The 21,894-nt window shown below is 50.1% G+C and overlaps 1 protein-coding gene across 3 annotated transcripts in view; it reads left to right on the top strand.

The window, feature by feature from the left end:
* Positions 1-269: 269 nt before the first annotated feature.
* KIF13B (kinesin family member 13B) overlaps positions 270-21,894 on the top strand; it is a 146,546-nt gene continuing 124,921 nt past the window's right edge. For all 3 annotated transcript variants that reach the window (XM_055142214.1, XM_055142222.1, XM_055142219.1), the window contains exons 1-2: positions 270-402; positions 17,584-17,677. In XM_055142214.1, the coding sequence (XP_054998189.1) occupies positions 348-402; positions 17,584-17,677 (149 nt within the window). In that variant the 5' untranslated portion in view covers positions 270-347. The remainder of the gene's footprint in view (positions 403-17,583; positions 17,678-21,894) is intronic.

Below are 21,894 nucleotides of genomic sequence, written 5' to 3' on the forward strand. Positions count from 1 at the left end.
CGCAGGTCCCCACTCCCCGCAGGCCCCGCCTCCTCAGGAAGGCCCCGCCCCTCAGTCAGGCCACGCCTCCTCCAGGCCTCTCCCGTAGCCCCACTCCCTACAGGCCCCGCCCCTCAGGCCCCGCCTCCTTCAGGCAGCTCCCCACGGGCCCCGCCTCCGCAGGCAGGCCCGCCCCTCAGGCAGGCCCCGCCTCCATCTGGCCGTTCCCCTCAGGCCCCGCCCTAAAATCCCCGCCCCCTTCAGGCCCCGCCCCTGGCCCCCTCCCGCCCCGTCCGCCGCGGAGTCGCCCGCCCGGTGGCCGCGGCAGACGGAGGCCGAGCGGGAGCCGCGGCGCCGGCGGCGGCAGGATGGGGGACTCCAAAGTGAAAGTGGCCGTCCGGATCCGGCCCATGAACCGCAGAGGTGAGCGCCCCCCGCGCCCGCGCCGCCGCCGCCGCCGCCCCCCGGCCGGCAGGTGCCTGACGCGCGGGGTCCCCGGGCCGGCCCGGCCGCAGCTGTCAGCGCCGCCCCCGCCCGCCGCCCCGACCCCGGGCCCGGCCGGGAGAGCCGCGGGGGGGACATCGGGGCGGGCAGCCGCGGGGGGGACACCGGGCGCGCCCCCAGCGCCCGCCCCGCCCCGCGCCCGGGGACTTGTTGAGAAAGTTTTTGTTGTTGCCCGGAGTCCTATTCGTCATCCCCAACAATAAATAGTGGAAGTGCCAAGATTCTTGTGAAACTGTATCTTTCAGGCCGTCTCCCGGGCGGCTGATAACCCGGGGGCGCGGCCGAGCCTGCGTGGACGCGGCCGGGGGGTGGGCTGTGGGGCGGGACCGGGGTCCGTGAGGAGGTCCGGGCTCGCTGTTTGTTGTTTGTTTGTTTGTTTGTGGGCCACACCCAGCGGTGCCCAGGGCTCCCTCCTGGTTCTGCGCGCAGGGGTCACTCCCGGGACCCTACAGGGTGCCGGGATTGAACCCGGGGTGGCCGCGTGCCAGGCAAGAACCCTCCCTGGGACACGGGGATTGAGTCCCTTAAGTGCCAGTCACGTTTTCCAGCATGGTCCAGGTCGGGGTGGACACTCGGAGTCGCGCCTCCTGTGGACCCCCTTCCCCCGGCGCCCCCCCCCCACCTTTGTGTGTGCGCGTGTGTGTGTGTGTGTGTGTGTGTGTGTGTGTGTGCACGCGCGCAGAATCACACTCATCAGCCCTGGACTGGTCAGGGACAGCAGGTTCGGCCTCCGTCCCGGCCTTGGATGGCCACGTCCGTCCAAGTTGCCTTTTCCTGCTTGGGAGTCAGCGCTTCCTCCAGTGGACAGGCCTGTCTTCAAGGCCTGTCAGGTGGCTTGCAAAAGTTTCCCCTTAAGCATACCGTGGCTTTTATGCTGTCCGTTTGTGTGTGTGAGGGGGGGGTGCACAGTTTGGGGTCTTGACCTGGCCAAGTGTCTTGCCTGCTCTGGCTAGCAAAACTCCTCTTGAGCTCTGAAAGTTTCCCGAGGAGTCTCTGCGCAAGCTTGCAGGTGATTGTTTCAGTTGGCTCCAAGTTTATCACCATGATTGGGGGGTGGGAGGGGGGGTAGGACACAAAGCAAAAGCCCCAAACTGAGCACCTCCCTGAGCTCAGTTTCTCTGGGATTTGGTTCTGAAACCATGGTTCTGGCACATTCTTCAGTGTTCCTTTGCAGAAATAGCTTAGCCTCCTCTCCCCCCCCCCCCACACCTCCCAGGGTTGCAGTTTTAATGTATCAGTCATCTCTGATGGGTTGTCATCACTGCCAGCATCCCAGTTTGTAGCTGTGCAGAGCACGTTCGATTGTGATCACTTTAGCTGTTCCTTAAACTGAGCTCACCTGAAAATTAAGGGTTAAGCATACATGGCCCGTAAATAGAACCTCGTCCCCTGTGGTGGATTCATAGCTCCTGGGATCCCTCTGCCCTAGCCCGATCCTGCACATGCGTCTCTTCAGCGATTACCGCAGATGCTGTTTCCATCTCTTTTGAGGTGAAGTTGTAGTTTCCTTGAATCTGGTTCCTAGGGAATCCGGTAGTGGACTTATAAAGTCAGTGATTTTAAAACTACTTGCTTTTTTGAAAGTTTGCGTAAAAAAGCCGAAATAAAGCCATATTCCTTTCCAGTAATTTTTGAAAAGAACCCCATTACTTTAACCAATTAATTGTTGCTTCTGGGAAATGAATGTATTAAGTAATAGTCTGTAATTATGACAAATAATAGTCTTTTCATCTTAATTATTTTTCTCGGCATATGAGTGCAGGCAGCACCCTCAGGAATCACCCTTTGTAAAGTGCGGTGAGAATGACTTACTGGACAGACTCAGATTTTGGAATCGCATTAGCTGGTGGAATCGGAAAGAAAGTTTGGAATTTTTGAGATGCCTCCTGAAATTCTTCATGGGGCTTCTGTGTTTAGGTGTTAAGATCACTGTATCACTATCATCCCATTGTTCATCGATTTGCTTGAGTAGGTGCCAGTAACGTCTTCATTTGTCCCTGTCATGTGCTAGTGTAGCCCAATGGCGTCTGCTTGCTCTAGGAACATGAAGAGCACGTTGTTGTTACTGTTTTCGGCATATCAAATAGCTTGCACAGGTAGCTTGCCAGGCTCTACCGTGTAGGAAAAAAAAGATAATAAAAATTTAAAAAAGAAAATAAAAAGGGGGCTGGAGCAATAGCACAGTGGGTAGGGCATTTGCCTTGCATGCGGCCGACCCGGGTTCGATTCCCAGCATCCCATATGGTCCCTTGAGCAACCACCATGAGTAATTCCTGAGTGCATGAGCCAGGAATAACCCCTGTGCATCGCCGGGTTTTAAAAAAGAAAATAAAAATAAAAATGAAGAGGTCACGTGGCCATGAATGTGGCTGTGCGCTCCAGGAAAAATTGCATTGCTCTCTTCCAGGGCTTTGTTTTATAATCTCTGGATCTTGGCCGTTGATGAGGTTACATGGCGCTGGGGTGGGGGAGGGGGAATTTGTAGGTGTGGCTGCCAAGCTACTAGAAAACTGGGGATCTGGGTGGAGGAGGCCCAGTCCCGATCCGAGCAGGCTTGGAGATTTCAGCTATGGGTCTCGCATACCTGGGTTCCTCTGTCATACTCGGGGCCACTCTCCACACGCTCAGACTAGCCTCACCCATGAAGGAACCTACAGAGGTGTTAAGATAGTCGCTTATTATTAAGGATTTATCAAAGAAGTGAGAATGTTCCAGTTTTTATTCATTGATGCTAAATTACATGTGGGTTTGGAAGGTCAGTGGCCTAATTAAACATTAGGCCCCAGATCAATCATAGGAAGAGCTGTAATGGCTAAGGAATATGCTTTTTGCGGGGGATATTTCTCTAGTTATACATTTTAGCCTTATTTTGACAAAATAAAAAGGAAAAACTCTAACAATTCCCATGGTCATTTTAAACTTTCTATTCTAGTATGTGTTCCAGGCCTGCCATTTCACATAGTTTGACTTCGTTTTGACTCTGTGCTCAGGGGTTACTCCCAGCAGTGCTGGTGGAGGAGGGAGTGTATGGAGCCAGGGTTCAACTGGGCCTGGCAGCTTGCAAGATACTGCCTTAACCCCTCAACTATCTCTCCTTTTTGTTTTTTGGGGGCCACACCTAGTGATGCTCCGGGGCTACTTGCTGGTACTTGGGAGTCCCTTTTGTCAGTGCTCAGGGGTCCTGTGATAACGGGGATCTAACCTGGGCCTTGCTGTTGCGTTATCACTCCTGTCCCTCCCATAGTTCAATATTATAGTTTTGAAATAGATTACAGCTTTGTTTGCCTATTCTTCATCTGCTGTATGTCTAAACTGCTGAGGAAACGGGCACACTTGTTTTGTCATGAGATCTTGAACTTCTACATGCATTGTCTTTTTGTGTTCTCACTCTCGGACTCTTAGAACACACCTGGGAACTAGTTGTGTGTGTCCATGTACTGTAAAGAACACCCGCCCATCCATTATTGACCAGCCTAATTATTCAGTGAGCCTAAAGTTTTACAAGCATAATTAACGATACTAGCTAGATCACTGACCTTTCTTTCTTGTTCAGGAATTTGACGCTTTATAACTTGAGGTGGTTTAGAAGAGACCTACTATTTCTTGAGTGCCTGCCAGGCTCACGTCTGGCTTCTGTTAGCAGCTAGTGCAGGCCCTTCCTCTGGGACTTCCCAACTTAAAATATGGGTAAGGCCAATTACCAAAACAGATAAATCTATTTTCACAGTGTTTGGGAAATACCTTTGCTATCTCCCTGGCCTGAGGTGGTGAAACCAGGAATGACACCTGAAACCGAGCTGAAAGAACAACAGTGAACTGGGCTTCTGGGTGTGAGGGCGCAGGTGAGGAGTCAGTGCCACAGGTAGCACTTTGCAGCCTCTGACTCACGCAAGACCCAGGGGACACGTGATGCCTCATGGAAGTCCATGCTTAAGGAAATCAGGACCAGCGTAGCGAGCTGCTTAGCAGGATGAAAGTCAGAAGCACTTAACAGGACGGCAGGACAGGGAGAGTTCAGGAGTGCTGTGTTTAACTGCAGGACGGAATCTGCTATTATGGTTATGACTATGTGAAGGCAGAAGCAGGAACGGGCCTGGGCTAGAAGGGAAGGCGGAAAGGGGAGATGACTGGGAAAGGTCGGGGAGTTCAGTCTCCTACAACTGGCTCCGAGTGTTGTCCCTTCTTGGGGTAGTATTCAGGTTTCCCAAGTGCCCTCGATGGTTCCTACTCAGGAGGAAGTGACAGTCATGTGAAAAGATAAGATGAGAAGGTAAACAGCTCCGCGCTGATTGCTGGTTATTAAGTACCAGGTGAGCGATAGGGCAGCTTAGGAATCCAGGGCTGCAGCCTGGTCATTAGAGGCCTGGGGGGTGGGGGGGAAGTGGGGCAGGCCCCAGGAAGGTTGGGAAGGGGGTCAGGGGGAAGGAGTCTGGGCAGGCCACCTGAACCGAAGAGGGCTGTGGACCAGCGGGTGCCTGGAGACATGCCGGCTGGAACCGGGCGGCTGGGACCTGGGCCCGGAATCTGGGGGCGGGTGGGCCCTGTGCTCCAGGCAGCACTTGGAGCCCGAGGCAGGCTTGAAAGTGTGTCCATGTCTGGTTCAGGGTCCAGCTGGTCCAGCCCCTTTCACAGGCTGTGGTGAAAGAGGGCCGTGGAAGCAGGAGGAGAGAATGCCAGCCAAACCCAGAGAGCCAGGGAAACTGAGGCATCGACTCGCAGTCATTGGAGAGCTCACAGGGTACAAACAGGGGTTCTGAGGGACGGAAGCACGCGTCTGACCGTGGTTGTTCTCTGGGCGGTGCTGGGGATGGAAGCCAGGGCCTCACCCATGCAAGGCAGGTGCTCTGCCGCTCGGCCCCGCTGCAGCGCCTGTGTTTCCGCCCAGGTGTTCGGGGGATGTGGGTGATGTGCACGCTGGTCGGCGTCCCAGAGGGATAACTGAGCCTCCATTAAGGATGACTGGATGGAAATTTCTGACATGTTCTCTAAAACAGAAGATACTTGTTTCACCAGCAACTGCTCGATATGCTAATGGGATCGAGGCCCCATTGCTCACAACATTCCTTTGTCTCTACCTTTAACTCAGTCGATGCAATTGGAATTTATACTGGAGGGCGAGAGGTCTTTTTACTTAGAAATTTTATTTCTGGGCTGGGCGGGAGTGTAGCAGGTGGGTATAACAGTACAGCTTCCTTGCATATGGCCCTCCTGGCTCCACATAGGGCCCCCTGAGCTCCCAGGCGTGGTACCTGTGTGCAGAGCCAGGAGGAAGCTCTGAGCACTCATGGATGTGATCCAAACCCACCTCCCCCAAATTTATTTCTGGCCATCCCCAGCAGTGCTTGGGGCTTCTGACTCTGCTTGGTGGCCACTCTTGGCAGTATTCTGGGGACCTTCCGGTGCCAGGGTCGCAGCCCTGTGCTCTGTCTACCGCCTAGGGTCAGGCGCTTCTGAAGGAGAATGTACCTGTCATATGTAAAATAAAGCAGAACTTGGTGTGCCCCTTACCCCCGTGAAACAAGGACGTATGTTTCCCTTTCCCATTCTTTTCTGAAGTCGGAAGAAACCGCTGACCAGGCTATTCATTAAGCAGATGGATCTTGATGGTTATTGAGTAGAAACGGATTGATGGCTGATCCCTGCCAGCCGCCTGGGTTTCCCTGCACTCAGCGGAGGGTGTTCTTGAAACTTCCTTGCCGAGACGAGCGGCATCATCCTGGGGAGTGTGGCAAGCGGCCGGTTGGCCACATACGCAACACACAAAGCGTGTGACTGATCAGTTTTGTTTTGTTTTTATTCTGGCCCCACCCCCACCCCCCACCACACACACACCTTAGGGCTTAGGGCCTGCTCCCAGCCACGTGCTCTGGGATTACTTACAGCATTGTTCAGGGGATTTATATGGTGTTAGGGATTGAACCAGGGCTCTTGCATGCAAAGCATGCCCTCGACTCACCGAACTATCTCCCTGGCTCCATACTTTTTGAGAGTTTTCTACTTGTGAGCCATAAAGTTTGGTAATTCTTATGTGTTATTTTCCTCTTCAGGAAAACCACAGAGAGTGGGTTATAAAACTGGAATGTCAGAGAGGTTGAGTAACTTTCCCTGAGTCACAAAACCAGCATCTTGGGACCTGAATTTCACTGTCTCTGCCATGAATGCGTGTGGTTTTAGTTTACTTTTTTTTTTTCTTGTGTTGATGTAATTTTCAGAGAAGCGCAAGATGCACTAAGGGAGCATAGTGTTGTTTTCTTTTGTTTTCTGGGTCACACGCATGGGTGCTCAGGGTGGGGCCTGCTGTTCCCTACAAAAACGCTCGGTGGCTCCTGACAGTGCTTAGAGGACAGGGCGGTGGTCAGCCGAAGCAAGCCCCTTAGCCCTGTGCTGTGTCTCCAGGCCCTTGCTGTTACTGTTGTCCCAGTCTGGGTGGGGTGTGTGTAGGACCTGGTACTCAGTGACAGGAATTTCGCACATATTCCAGCGGGGACTGTGGAGTAGGTAGGTGGGGACTTGTGACTGATGAGGACTACTTGTAGGTGGGGAGAAAAGCTGGGGGGTACTGTGCTTAGTAAGGTATATGCAGGAATAGGAGGAAGTAAGCTGTAAAAATTGAGTTCTGGCTGCTTATCTGTTGGGTTGTTTCCAGGTCTTGGGGTTGTAAATTAAGTAAGCTGCGGTGAGTGCAGGTATGCGTGTGTCCTTCCGGGGAACATTTCTGTGCTCTTGAGGTAGATGTTGGGAGTGAAATCTCTGGGTCGTATGGAAGTTCTGTTCATGTTTTGAGAAGTTTTCAAACTGGGCAGTATTATTTGGCCATGAGAAAAGATGAAAGTTTGCTGCACCGTGGATGGAATTAGAAGGTGTCATGTTGAGTGAAGTGAGTCCGGAAGTAGAAGACATACTAGATCATCTCCCTTGTCTGTGGAGTGTAAAGAAGTAAAGGGATGAGAGAGTCCCTGGTGGAAACAACCCTGAGACAAGCCTGAGGAGACCGAGGAGGTGCGGGAGGGGACTGTGGGACAGTGGTGGAGGGATCGTGACAGGCTGGTGGAGGTTAGGGTAGCAGCTATGAAGGTAGAAAACAGTGACCTCTGTATTACTGGAAATTATGACATAAAAAAAATAAATTAGAAAAGGAAGAAAAGATTGAGCTTGCAGTAGGAGACAGTATTTGTATAATTAACAACCATTTTAGGGTACAGACATGTAACTGCATTATTTTGGTTAATTTTCTCAGCAGTGCTTGGAAGCAGTCATTCATTCATTCATTCATTCATTCATTCATTTTGGGAGTGAGGGGTGATTCAGACCACATCCGGCAATGCTCAGAGGCTGTTCCATCTGTTCTAGGAGTAAGCCCTGGAGGCACTTGGTGGACCACACGTGGTGCGGGTCCCAGGAGTTGGCTGGCTGCATGTGAGACAAGCCTCACAGCGCTGTACTCGCCCTCCAGCCTGGACCCGTTTCACAGCCCAGAAAATGGGAACTGGAGACAAGCTGATGTCAGCCTGTGAGCCCTGAGCACACGCCCAGCAAGTGGGCAGCTGGGTGACTGGATCCGGCTCCACCCCTGAGTGCTGGGCTTTCTTGGGCAGCTGGGAGCAGAGCATGAGGGAGGGAAGGAGGGGCACTCACTGACTTGGGGGTGTCCGTGAGGGGCAGCTGTGACCAGGGTCTGGAAGCCCTGAGTGGAGGTGCCGGTACGGTGAGAGCTGAGCTGTGCTATTGGTGCCGGCTGAGGAGGAGGAATCCGTGTATACTGGGCTCACAGGCTGACAGCAGTGGCCTCTTTCACACTGGAAGTGACCGGCTCTGGCCCGGGGCCCCTCTAGGGGGCGGGGTTGGAAGAGCAGGTGGATATCCTGTGCAGAGTGGGACTCTGTGCTTTACGGTGGTGGTGAGCAGTCTCTGTCCCAGGAGCAGCCCTCATCCCGGGGGCTCGTGGTGGGCAGGTTGGCCAGAGCGCTGGCAAGACCCCGAGGCAGGCTGGGAAGGGCAGGGAATTTGGGGAGCAGCGGCAGAGGGCCACTTCAGACTTGGACGGGCCGTGTGACTCAGCAAAGGGAAGGACAAATGTTGGTGTCATCAGAGCTCAGAAGTCCAGGAGAGACCGGTATTTTTCGGATGGACTTGGGAAATAATGAATTTTCTTCTGGAACATTGAGCAGTGTGCAGTTGGTGCTTACCAGACGCTGGTGACCACAGAGGCCTGCCCCTGAGCAATGAGGGCTCAAGCCTGGTGGAAACTCATCAGTCTCACTGGGTCTCAGTGCAGCGAGGTGGATGGATCCATCCAGAAGGCTGTTGGGTGTGTGAGTCTGGGACCAAGGGAGTCATTACTATAGGTAGAAAATAGAACGCTAAATTAAGGTGTGTGTGAGGAGGAGGTTACAGAGACCGAGAAGGGAGACTTCGGGAGACACAGATGAAAGCAAAGCGGGGCTCCAGGGCAAACATGGGCCAGAGAATGGTCAGTGGTCAGCAGCACAGGAGTGGCCAATGCACAGTGATCTCGGACTCTGCTCTTTGGCTTGAATGTCATGGAAGCCCGTGGCCGTTTCTTACTGAGATGTTGGTGTGGTGGTTGAGGGCTGAGAAGTAAGAGGGTGTGCCGGCATGGGGCGGAGAATGAGCCTGGATGCTTTCCATGAAGGAAAGAGAAAGGGCCATGTCTAGCTACCCTTCTGAAGGTGAACCCTTTGTTTTGCAGTTTGGACCAACCGTTTTTTTGCGGGGCCTGCACCAGATGGGACCCTGCGGAGCCAGGGATGGAAGCCGGGTCTCCGCGCAGAGCTCTCGCCGCCTCCACCCTCAGCCCCCCGCCCTTTGAGTGTGGGGAATGTTCGAGCCTGATAGAGGCAGAGGGAAAGCAATAGAGAGGGACCATTCTGAAAATGTAAGAAATGTAATTACAGTCATGGGAACACCCTGCAAGGCTTAATTTTTTTTTGCAGAGGTAGATTATGAAGTTATGAAATGAGAGTGAGACAAATCCAGTGAGTCGCGATTATCAGAGTAGCGTGTTCTTGGGCATGTGGACTCGAACCATGATTTTTGTCTGCTGGGTCAGTGGGGTCATTCCTTCTCTTTTTTTGGGGAAGCATTACATATCAGAAGTGTATAATTCAGTGGCTTTTGGTGTTCTTTCAGAGTTGTGCAACCATTACCACTGTCTAATTCCAGAACATTCTCCTAGTTCCAAGAGAGACTGTACCATTCATTAGTGGGCACTCTCCACCTACCCCCCTACTTTTCTCCTTCACCCCTACCAACACCTCTCCCTCCTGCTCCTGGCAGCTGATTGCCATGTCACCATGGATTTGTTTGATCTCGATATTTTACATAGATATAATCATACAACATCTAGACTTTGATTTTGATTTATTTCACTTGGCACAATATATTCTTCATTTTATATTCTTCAAAATATAAAATGATGGGGTTGGAGCAATAGCACAGCGGGTAGGGCGTTTGCCTTGCACATGGTCGACCCGAGTTCGATTCCCAGCATCCCATATGGTTCCCCAAGCACCACCAGGAGTAATTCCTGAGTGAAGAGCCAGGAGAAACCCCTGTGCATCACCGGGTATGACCCAAAAAGAAAATAAAATGTATATATATATAAAGTGATATATATATATATATATATATATTTTTTTTTGGTTTTTGGGTCACACCCGGCGATGCACAGGGGTTACTCCTGGCTCTTCACTCAGGAATTACCCCTGGCGGTGCTCAGGGGACCATATGGGATGCTGGGATTAGAACCCAGGTCAGCCGCGTGCAAGGCAAACGCCCTACCCGCTGTGCTATTGCTCCAGCCCCTAAAGTGATATATTTTTATATATTCTTCAAAAATGAAGTATGCATACTTCATTTATTTCATCAGCTGCGTAATATTCTATTTTAATGCTAGATTGCATTTTGTTTATCAGGTTGGTGGGAATTTGTCTTGTTCTTACATTTTGGCTATTGTGACTGAGATCTCAGTGAACACTTGTGGACAAGTTTTTGTGTGGACATACATTTTCATTTTTCTCCTGTTGCTCACCTCAAAAACCAGGAGGCCATTGAAAAGGCAAGTGCATCTATTTATTTAAGGACAGAGGATTATAATTCAGCTTTTTCCACTCTGGGGAAGCCCTGGCTCTCTCTTGAACACACCTCTCTCTCTGTCTCTCTGTCCCTCTCTCTCCCCTCACATTTTTCTAAGGAAATTTCGTATTTTGGGGGGAGGGGTGGTGTGAGCCATGCCCAGAGGTGCTCAGGTCTCACTCCTGGCCCTGTGCTCAGGGGTCAGTACTAGTGAAGCTCAAAGGACCACATGGGGTGCTGGGGATCAAACCCAGGTTGGCCGCATGCCAGGCAAGCGCCCTGCCTGCCAAACTATATCCCTTACCCCAAAGTACATTTCTCCCAAGAAAACTTTGGCTTCACTAAAAAGATAAAAACATTGGATATAATTCAGAGTACATAGATTCCGGTAGAACACCTAAAATATGACCCAAGAGGAATGAAGCCAAGGGTTTTTCAAAGGGGAAAAAAAGAGGAAGAAGTGAGGAAAGAGAAGAGTTGATTTGTGACATAACCTTGACCTAGCTTGGCTCTTCATAGTTGGCTACTGACTGTCCCAGCGAGAGGAAAGGGAAGTGTCCAGCTCTGTCCTCAGAAAGCCCACAATCATCACTTCTTTTACTCAGAACAACTTCAAACGATTGTTGGCTTGACAAAAAGGTTTTTCCTTTTGGCTGGGAGATCATACTCAGGGCCTCCAGCGTGCAAGGTGTGAGTCACTGCCGGCCCCTGCCAGCAGCTCTGCGGCTGCCTGGATGGCTTCTGAAAGGTCTGTGTTTGAATCAGTGTGTAGACTTTTAAACATGCTTCACAGGAGGTGGTTCTTCACATGACTGCAGGTTCCTCATATCTTGCTGTGGGGCTGTTCCCAGGGCCCTCGTGCCCAGCCCCTATGGAGGCTCGTTTTAAAGGGGTTGCCACCGATGTCAATTTTTGCTTTGTTTCAAGGGGCCACACCCAGAAGTGCTCAGGGCTAACTCCTGGCTCTGCTCTTTGGGATCACCCCAGTGGGGCTTGGGGGACCATTTGGGGTACCAGGGATTGAAGCCAGGTGGCCATGTGTAATGCAAGCGCCAACCTACTATCACTCTGGCCCCTGAGATTTGGTTTAAAAATGGTGATGTTTAAGATGTTAATTAAAATGTTAATTAAGTTATTGGACTAAGGAGAAGAGGAGGTCCTCTAAGTGGTGTTTCAGCGCTTGAGCCTGATGGGTGGTCAGGAAGGGCTTTCTTATGTTGATTTTGCTATGGACTGGGTGGTAGCGTCTGCTCCCACTGCTGGGGAGTTGGGGGGTGGGGTGGAGAGAGAGAAGAGAGAGAAAGAGAGGAGGAGGGAGGGAGGGAAGGAGAAAGGGAGGGAGGGAGAGAGGAAAGGAAGGAGAGAGAGAAGGAGGGAGGGAAGGAGGGAGGGAGGGAGGGAGGGAGAGAGAGCGAGAGCGAGCAGGGCAGCAAGATGGAGCATGAAGGGGGATAGAGGGAGAAGAATGTAGAAGAAGAATATAGGAGCAGGCACGTGGAGAGAGAGAGCCCAGGCTGTGAGACGGAGCGCAGAGAGATAGCGGAAGACCCAGGAGGAAACGGGAATGAGGGGCAGTGTGAGACTAGAATAGGGGGCTCAGAGAGACTGGAACAGGCGCGTGGGGAGAATGGAATAAATGGCAACTGATCCATAAAAAAATAAAATAAAATAAAATGGTCATGCATGTTCGGAGGGCTTAGAAAGGCCTGGGGGCTGAGAGGGCGACTCACAGGGGTTGTTCCCCTGTCTCCTGCCCTGTGTTACTGTGAGGTCGCGGGGAGTGAGCCGCCCCCGACATGGGGACTCGCTTGTTGACTGGCTCTGCTGAACTGTCAGCTGCTGATATTTTAATATTCATCTTGAGGAATTTGACCTAGAAACTGAGGCTGTCTGGCAGTAACATGGGATCTTCGGCGTGTGTGGAGTGAATTTCTTCCTTCCTCGGGACTTGGCACTGCAGAGCGTTCATGAGGACGAGTGCAGTGAAGCTGGTAGCGCCAGGACATCGCTCCAGTGTGGCCGGACTGGAGAGCCCTCTGGCTGTTGATTGGTCATTGGTCATAGTAGTAATTAAACCCAATCTCATTATTTTAAGGTGCTCTGGGAATGAACGGTTGTGCATGTATTGCTTATTATAATGTAAGGTTAGTGCTCGCGTTTACTGTGCTCTGGTCGCTGTAGTAAAAAGGTGCACAGTGCAGATCCAGTGGGGTGCCACCGCCTACCTCCAGGACAGTTTGCTTGCTTCCTTCCTTTCTTCCTTGCTTTTGTGTTGGGGTCACACCTAGTTGTGCTCAGGAATCACTCCTGGTGGGCTTGGGGAACCATGTGGGATGCCGGGGATCAAACCCGGGTTGGCCGTGTGCAAAGCAAGCGCCCTACTTACTGGACTATCTCTTCGGCCCCTATCTCCTAAGTTCTCTTATTGAGAGTGAATGATTACTTTGCTTTCTAAGTGACGTATGACAGGTTTTCTCTTGAGAGTGTGTCATATTTAGAATCAGTGGCAATACAACTCAACCAGTAAAATTGGATTGGCTACTAGCTACCATTTTATTTATTTTTTAAATTGTTATTTCAACGGAACCCTGATCTTCACACATGGGAGTGCTGAAATGCTGAGCTACACCCCTGGCCTAACTGTACCTAACATTTTAGATGAAAACGCTTTTCATGTACCTGACCCTGGACTCTCTTCAGGTCCTACTGCTTTCGTGTGGGGGTGTGTCCTAGATGCCATCTCTTCCCCCTTTCAACAGCCCAGGAACACCCTCTATTATCTAGCCTCCCATCATCAACAGACTCGGGGGTTGGAAATTTTGTTTGATGATAAAAACTACTGAAGACCTGAAGATAGTTTATATATCAAAGGTCACCTTTGGTGGGTGTTCATGTAGGAACATTTGTAATTGCTGTAATCTTCTTTTCAGGGTAATGGTGGGGCAACTTGAGGCCACACCTGACTCTGCTCAGGTTTACTCCTGGCTGGAGGGTCACTCCCGACGGTGCTTCGAGGCCCCTCTGCAGTGCTGGGGTTGCACCAGGATGGACTGCATGCAAGTGCTCTCACCCCTGGATGATCTCTTCCACCCCAGTGTTGTCATACTTAGAACAAAAAAAATTTAGGGGGCATATCTTCGCGATTAGGTGATTGTATCTGTGGGCTGTTTTATTTTATTTTATTTTTGCTTTTTGTGTCACACCCAGTGATGCACTGGGGTTACTCCTGGCTCATGCACTCAGGAATTACTCCTGGCGGTGCTCGGGGTACCATATGGGATCCTGGGAATCAAACCCGGGTCAACTGCGTGCAAGGCAAATGCCCTACCCACTGTGCAATCGCTCCAGCCCTGTCTGTGGGCTGTTTTAGGACTTCGTTCTTCGGTCACACTGTTGAGCCCTCCCCAAGTATTAATCGAGCCCCTTGAAGACATGAGAGGAGCGGAGAAGGTGCTGAGGAGTCACCCTAGTCAGCAGCACTTGAAATGAAGAGGAAATACTGGACAAACCGCCCCCCAGAGCACGTTCACGGTGTACCCTCCATGCAGCATCCCTGCTCAGACCCAGTGTTTCTGCACGAAACTAATAGCTAAGGTTATGGTGGGCGGTGAGATAGGGGGCTATGAGTCACAGCAGTTTCCGGAGAGCTGATAATGGACTTGTGTGTAAGTAGAGATCTGACTCTACAGAAGCCGCCACCACAGCGTGGCCAGACAGCAAGAAGTGGCATTAATCGAGTGTGGTCGCTCACCTCCACAAGCCCGAGGAAAGGAAGAAGCCCGGTGGCCTGCTTGCAAAGCCTGTGTGGCGCGGCCGGACCTTCCCTGCCGCTTTCCTGTGCTTCTAGAGTGGACAAAAGCATCCGCAGCAGAGAAAGGCTTGAATGCACGCTGGCCACCGCGGGAGGTTAGATTTCCACATGTGGGCACAGTTTTCCTTTCAGTTCTCTGCGCCTGAAAAATGTCAGGGCTGAAAAAAGAATCTGAATTTTCTTGTGCTTCTTGATTATATCTTTGAGAACCAGTGTTGTAGAGCCGATATGGGAAGTGAAGTTGTGGCAGACACAGGGAGGGAAATTAGTTGGTTCTTTCCCTCTCCGCCTCCCCCCCCCCCCCCCGGCATGTGTCTAAATAATATAAGTTCAATGGGAGAAAGAAGCCTTCTTTCCTGGCAGGGGAAGTGCTCTCAGGCTGTAATGAGTGTGACATTGATGTTTGGCCAAGGTTCCTGGGGAAACGCAAAATGACCCCAGTGTAGTACAACTCCTTTTCTCGGCGCTTATCTTTGGTAGCTGAGATAAGGCCAACAGAAACAGTTTCATTACTTTAGTTAAAAAACAGACTTTAAAAAATATAGGCTAAACTTAATGTGACCTGTACTTAAGAGTTTTATAGAGGGCCAGGGAGGGGTTCAGTGGGCTGGATCAGGTGCTCTGCATGCAGAATCCCCAGGTTGATCCCTGGCACTGCAGGGTCCCCTGAGCACCAGCCTGAGTAGTCCCCAAGTATCACCAGATGTTGCCCCTCCAAAGCTTAAAAAAAGGGCGGGGCGCAGAGAGATTGTATAAGAGGGAAGGCATTTGCCTCGCACCCGGCTGACCTGGGTTTGATCACCGACATCAACATATGAGCACTGCCAGGCATAATTTCTGAATGCACAACCAGGAATAACTGCTGAGCGTTGCCAGGTGTGGCCCAGAAAGCAAAAAAAATAAAACAAGTTTGTCCATGCCATAATCTGCCAGTTCAGTTAGCAGGCTCACAGAATCGTGTGATGGCGCCGATTCAACCCTCAGCCGCAGCCACCTCTCAACCTAAGGCGATTTTCTGCCAAGTGGTAGAATACATGGTCTTATGTGACTGGCATTTTTCACTAAGCACCGGACTTTGTCTATGTTGGGATATGCTGCAGCATCCTACTTTTCACTGTCCAGCAGTGTTCCACTGCCTGGACATACCACACTGGCCTGCTTGTCAGCACAGAAGGTCAGCTGGGTTGTTTCCACTCTGGCCGGGGATGAATGGTCAGAATCATACTGCCACAAAGATTCCTGTTCATGCTTTTGGGTGGATGTGGTTTGTCGTTTCTCTTGAGTCTATACCCCTGGGAGTGGGGATGGTCGGCTCTTAAGCTGACTCTCTGTCTGTGCTTTTGACTCTCTGCCAAACTGTGTTCCAAAGTGACTGCAACATTTTATGTTCCCACCAGTAATGCCTGAAAGTTTCAGTTACTCCACTCTTGCCCACACCTGTCGCTTCCTGCCTTTGATTATAGATGTGTCACTGGGGGTGAGGTGGCATCTCATCAGAAGTTTGATTTGCATTTCCTCAATGTCTAATGACACTGTGTATCCTATTTGAGGCCTATTTGCCATATTTTGGTTTTGTTTTTGGGCCATACCCAGTGATTCTCAGGATCTACTCATGGCTGTGTATTCAGGGATCACTCCTGGTAGGGCTTGGGGAATTTTTTGGGGTGCTGGGAATTGAACATGGTTTGGTAGTGTGTGAGGCAAGCACCCTGCCTGCTGCACTATTTCACTGGCCCCTGTTGGTCATTTTTGTGTCTTTTGAGAGCTGTCCGCCCAGATCCTTCATCTGTGTTAAAATTGATCTATGCCTTCTTATTCCTGACTGTATAATTTTTGTAAGAGTGCTTTATAATTTTTGGTGTAAGTCTGTTATATATATGATTTATAGATAGTTTCCAGTCTTACAGTTGTCTTTTACTTTTTTTCTTTTTGAGTCACACCCATCGATACTCAAGAGTTATTCCTGGTTCTATGCTCATGAATTACTCCTTGTAGAGCTAGGGGACCATATGGGATGCGACGGATTGAACCTGGGTTGGCTGTGAGCAAGACGAATGCCCTCCCCACTGTATTATTGCTCCTGTTCCCTCTCCCCCCGTTGTCTTTTTTATTCTTATGATGTCATCTGAAGTACAAAAACTTTTCTTTTTTTCCCTTTTCTTTTCTTTTTGGATTTAGGCCCACATCCAGCTGGCTCTGGGACCACCTCCAGCACTGTGCTCAGGGATCATCAGTGATGCTTGGAGGGCCCATGTGGTGCTAGGCATTGACCCTTGGCCTCCTGCATGCAATGTGTGGCTTAGCCACTTGAGTTATTTTCCCTAACCTAAAAATTTTCACTTTGATGATGTCAAATTTGTCAGTTTTTTTCTTTTGTTGCTTTTGGTATCTAAGGAAACATATATCGGAGCTGGAGCAATGATACAGTGGGTAGGGTGTTTACTTGCATGTGGCCAACCTGTGTCCGATCCCCGGCATCCCATATCATCCCCTGAGCACCTCCAGGAGTAATTCCTGAGAGCAGAGCCAGGAGTGAACCCTGAACACCCCCGGGTGTGACCCAAGAAGTATAAAAAAACAAAACCTGAAACATTCTATAACCCAAAGTCCTGTGGATTCACCCTGACGTTTTTCCTTCAAAATGTTCTATAGCTTTCGCTCTTAGACTTTTATGTCTATAATCTGTTGGAATTAGTTTTTGCTTGCGGTGTTAAAGCGGCTCATTTCCATTCTTTTACATATAGATGTCCAGTCATCACAGCACTATTATTGAAAAGATTAAATGCTTTCTCCATTGAGTTTCTTCAACCATTGTTGAAATCAATTAAGTGTAAGTGTGAATGGACATGTGGCTCTCATTCCATTGATCTGTTCACACTTCTAACTTCAAGCCGTACTACACCTCAGTCCTGATTAGCTCGTGTGAGTTTGACATAGATAAGTTTTTTTGCTCTTCATTTTTAAGATTGTGTTGGAGTCCTGGTTCTCATACACTTGTGTGTCTGTTTCCAACGGAAAGGGAATCTGTCCTGTTGTGCCATGTAAGTGGGCTGTGAGGTTGATGAATTCCCTTCTGCTCCCAGTTGTTGAATGTCTGTCTCTGCTGAGAGTGCTGGGTTTTCCTCAAGTGCCTTTTCTAAAATAAATCACGGCTACACAATGACCACTTTCCCTTTCCTCCCTTGTCCTTGCAGAGATTGACTTGCACACCAAATGCGTGGTGGATGTCGATGCCAACAAGGTCATTCTTAGCCCAGTGAACACAAATCTTTCTAAAGGAGATGCCCGGTAAGTCTGGGGGTACCGTGTGAATGGCTGGCTGGCATTTCAAGACTGGAAGCAACAGCGGCTGCCGCATGGATTTGGGGTGAAGCCTTCCCTCTCGGGGAGGCGCCTCTGTCAGTTTGATGAAACAGGGGCTTGCTGTCTGGATGCCGGTATGGGAGCAGAGAGAGAGCTCAGTTGATAAGGCAGCAGACAGTGGCTTCCTGACAGGAACAGCAGTGCTGGGGGTGGGGAAGGGGGGGTGACGAGTAGAAAGGAGGGGACGTGGAGGCTGGAGTTATTGTCAGCTGGGCAGCCTGTGGCCTCAGCAGAGCCATCATGCCGGGCAGTCAGAGCCCATTTCTAGTGAAACTCAGGTGTCCCTGCAGTGAGTATCTCACTGTGTTTAGCTCCACTGACCGCCGTGGGGTTACTTAAGTTCTGCCTCAGGAAGGGGCTGTCAGTGGGAGAAGGAGTGCCTGAACAGCCTTTCGCAATGAAGGAACAGGAGGGTAGAGAGAAAGTGAAATTGAGAAAGTAGGAAGAAATGACTTGGTTTTTTTTCTCACTAAGTGCAGGAACATTGATTTGATCAATTGATCAATAAACTGGGACCAGTTCTCAGAGACACTGAAAGTTAAGGATATTTGCTCTGCATTCTGAGGGTGAAAGGTCAGATTCTAACTATTCGAATGAGGGTGGTTAATGGGTGGTTGATTGGCATGTAGGGACCGGTGGAGGTGGAGAGAGACTGGCCTTTGGCAAGAACAGCTGAAACAGAGATAGCTTTGTCCAGTCCTGGATGTGGAGGGTACGAGTCAGAGAGCTGGGCTCACCTTGGTGTCCTGCTCAGGCCAGATTCTTGCTTGTGCTGGTGGAGGCAGCATCTCACGAGGAACCACTCGGGCACAGCGCCCCAACAGGGCTTTCTGGAGCGGGTGGAAATGAGCTGGAAGGAGCCCTGGACCCATACCCAGAAATCTGAGCTTTCTTCTCACACACCACAGCTAACGTAGCCGGCTATTTCTGACTGGGGTGCCTGTGTGATGGCTACCTTGCCTGGCTTCTGGAGGATCTTCTGGGGAACAAATGAGCAGCTGTTAGAGTGCTTTATGAAGTGTTCTGGAAAGACTCGTGCTTCTTTTTCTCTTTTCTTTTTGGGTCACACCTGGTGTTGTACAGGGGTTACTCCTGGCTCTGCACTCAGGAATTCCTCCTCTCGGTGCTTGGGGGACCATATGGGATGCTGGGAATCAAACCCGGATTGGCCGCGTGCAAGGCAAATGCCCTACCCGCTGTACTATCGTTCTAAGCCCCAAGCCTCATGCTTCTTACTACGCACATGGAGATATTTCTGAAGCATCTCTCAGATACAGTCCCATCAGAGAGACCATTCTTAGGGGGTGAAGGGTATAGATGGATCAGCAATGAGGGTGGGTTTTGAGCCTGAGACGTAAATGATGAATGATCCTGCATATTAAATGGAAGCATTAAGTTGGGGCTGTTTGTTGCTCTCAGAACTTTCCATCCAGAGACACTCGCTTCCTTCGGGAATCAGAGAGCTCTGACTTGGAGGGAGCCTCCTGTGGCCAGAGGGAGGGTTTTATCTGCAGGCTGGCTGGCTTCTGACTCTGCCTTTGCTCCCCGCTCGTGTGATTACCGACCTGTGTTCTTTAGAAGGCGACTCATTTTCTGTTGCTGTGTAATAGATGACTTCAAAAACTCAGTGGTTGGACAGTAGTAGCCATTCATCCTCTCTTGTTTCCATGGGCCAGGAGGCAGGGAGGGCCCAGCGGCGTGGCCTACTGTCTCCTTCACCCTTCCGTGGCCAACTGGTCTGGGAGGTGTTGCTGGGGCTGTGGGCAGAGCCCTGCCCAGCTTCCAGCAGCAGGAATGCCCCAAGAGAGTGGGAAGAGCAGAAACAGCATTCCCTTCTGCACCCCAAACATTTTTCAAAAATTTTTTTTTACTTCACAAAGTAGTTCACAATATTTGATTACGTTTAATATTCAAACACCAGCCCCACCACCATTACACCTTCCCACCACCATATTTCAGGTGTTTCCATCCCAAACCCCAATCCCTTCCCCAAAGGATAACTGAAATAATATATTTTGTATTGTTTGTTATGAAAGACCACTGAAAATGCTGCAAAAAAGTATCCTTAGAGGAAAGAGTGTGAAGATTTTGTATTTCACCCAGGAGATATTAAATCCTTCTATAAGAAGTCACTTACATGTTGTTAAAGGTTGAGCCTTGTGTGCTTTTTATATATGTATCTGTAAAACAAAATGTGTATTTTCCCTCTAAGATTGGTTGCCTTCTACTTTGAACACTATCAAATTTGGTGCCATAATCTTGGCATATGAGTAGGGTGTGTGGTTTGAAGTATCGTGAGGCCACAAATGTGGCCTCATGGTCCAAGAATAGATTCACTTGTGGGCTGTACCCCAAACTTGGGAGTCACAGAGTCCCCATGTGCTGCCTGAAGCCTGGTGACCCACTGCTGGGGTTGTGGCCCTTTCCCTGTGGAAGGCAGAGTCCTCATGGGGGGTGTGGATTATGGCTGCCTTTGGAAAACAGTTACATCCCAGAGTGACTGCCTGGCAATGAGGAATGAAATGAACACACTGAAGCTAAAGGTACTTCTCTTTCCCTTCCAGACCTTCCAGTCATAAGAATTCAAACTAAATGGGCACAGTGATTTTTTTTTTAGTTTGTTTTGGGTCACACCCATCGATGCTCAAGTGTTACTCCTGGCTCTGCACTCAGGAATTACTCCTGGCGGTGCTTGGGGGACCATATGGGATGCCTGGGATCGAACCCGGGTCAGCCGTGTGCATGGTAAAGGCCCTACCCGCTGTACTATTGCTCTGACCCTCAAACTAAAATGAATAGTGCTTTCTGGCTCCATAGAATATCTTGGCTGGCTCTTTCTTTCGTGCGGGCACACCTGCCGTGCTGAGGGGCTTCTCCTGGGTCTGTGCCCGGGTGTCTTTCCTAGTGGTGCTTAAGGGACTGTATCTACTGCCAGGGGGTGAGCCTGGCCCCCTGCATGCAAAACGTGCTAAGGAGATGCGTGCCAGCCTATGGTATCCTTTGTGGGCTCTTGTGCATGGGACATTGCTCAGTGTAATAGAGCCGGGCATGCGGCTCTGTAACCAACTGCAGCTCTCGGTTGCGAGAGACCTGCTTCCATCTGAGATGGCACAATGAGGAAAGTGCTAGCCGATGGAGATTTATTATCTATTTATTGCCTTTCGGTTTTGAGGACCAGACCAGCAATGCTCAGGGCTGACTCCTGGCGCTGCACTCAGGAATAACTCCTGGCAGTGCTTGGGGTGAGGGTGGGGGAACCATAGTGGATAAGGGGATCAAACCCAGACCAGCTGCATGCAAGGTCAGCACCCTCCCCACTGTCCTACCTCTCTGCCCCCTCTGATAAAAAATGTAGAAGGTCAGTATTCAACATGGATGGCACAAATTGGCTTTTGGTGAAGTGGAGAAACAGCTTTGTTTAAAGAATAGCATTCTAGTGAAGAATGTTTTATCCATATAAGAAAGTCTACATAGGTGGGTGAATTTTCACAGGTTGCACTGTATCACTGTATAACTGTCATTCTGTTGATCATCAATTTGCTCGAGAGGGCCCAGTAACATCTCCATTTATCCTAGCCCTGAGCCTCTCTTTACTCATCCTTCCAAATGGTGCCTCATTAGAGGCTCTTCAGAGTCAGGGAAATGAGACCAATCATTGTTACTGTATTTGGCATATGAATATGCCACGGAAGTTTGCCAGGCTCTTCCCCCATGCGGGCAGTAAACTCTCCGTAGCTTGCTAGTTCTACCTCTCCAAGAGGTAGAACTAGGCTATCACATGTTCGTTTAATTGGTACCCAGATAGAAGCCACCTTGTAACAAGAGCAAGGAAACACTCACAGAACATTCAAGGCACATTTACATTTTTCACATGAAAATAGAAACTATGAATGTTGAAATGTAACTGTCTAGTGTGCTAAGATTTTACTAAATTTGAGGTAAAAAGGGAAGGAAAACACAATTTGAAAGCTGTTTTATATGATATGAAGTTAATTACAGTGTAGTTGGAGAATGACTAATCCATCAAGTTAGGGTTTTATGGGAGTTGTGTTTGTAACTAGAGAGCGTGTGGGGTGGTGGGCAGTGCACACCTTTGGTCTGAGGGCCTGGCTGACCCCTGGCACCACCAAAGCAGAACAAAT

Source organism: Sorex araneus, chromosome 1 (assembly GCF_027595985.1).
Source record: "Sorex araneus isolate mSorAra2 chromosome 1, mSorAra2.pri, whole genome shotgun sequence".
NCBI classification, from domain to species: domain Eukaryota; kingdom Metazoa; phylum Chordata; class Mammalia; order Eulipotyphla; family Soricidae; genus Sorex; species Sorex araneus.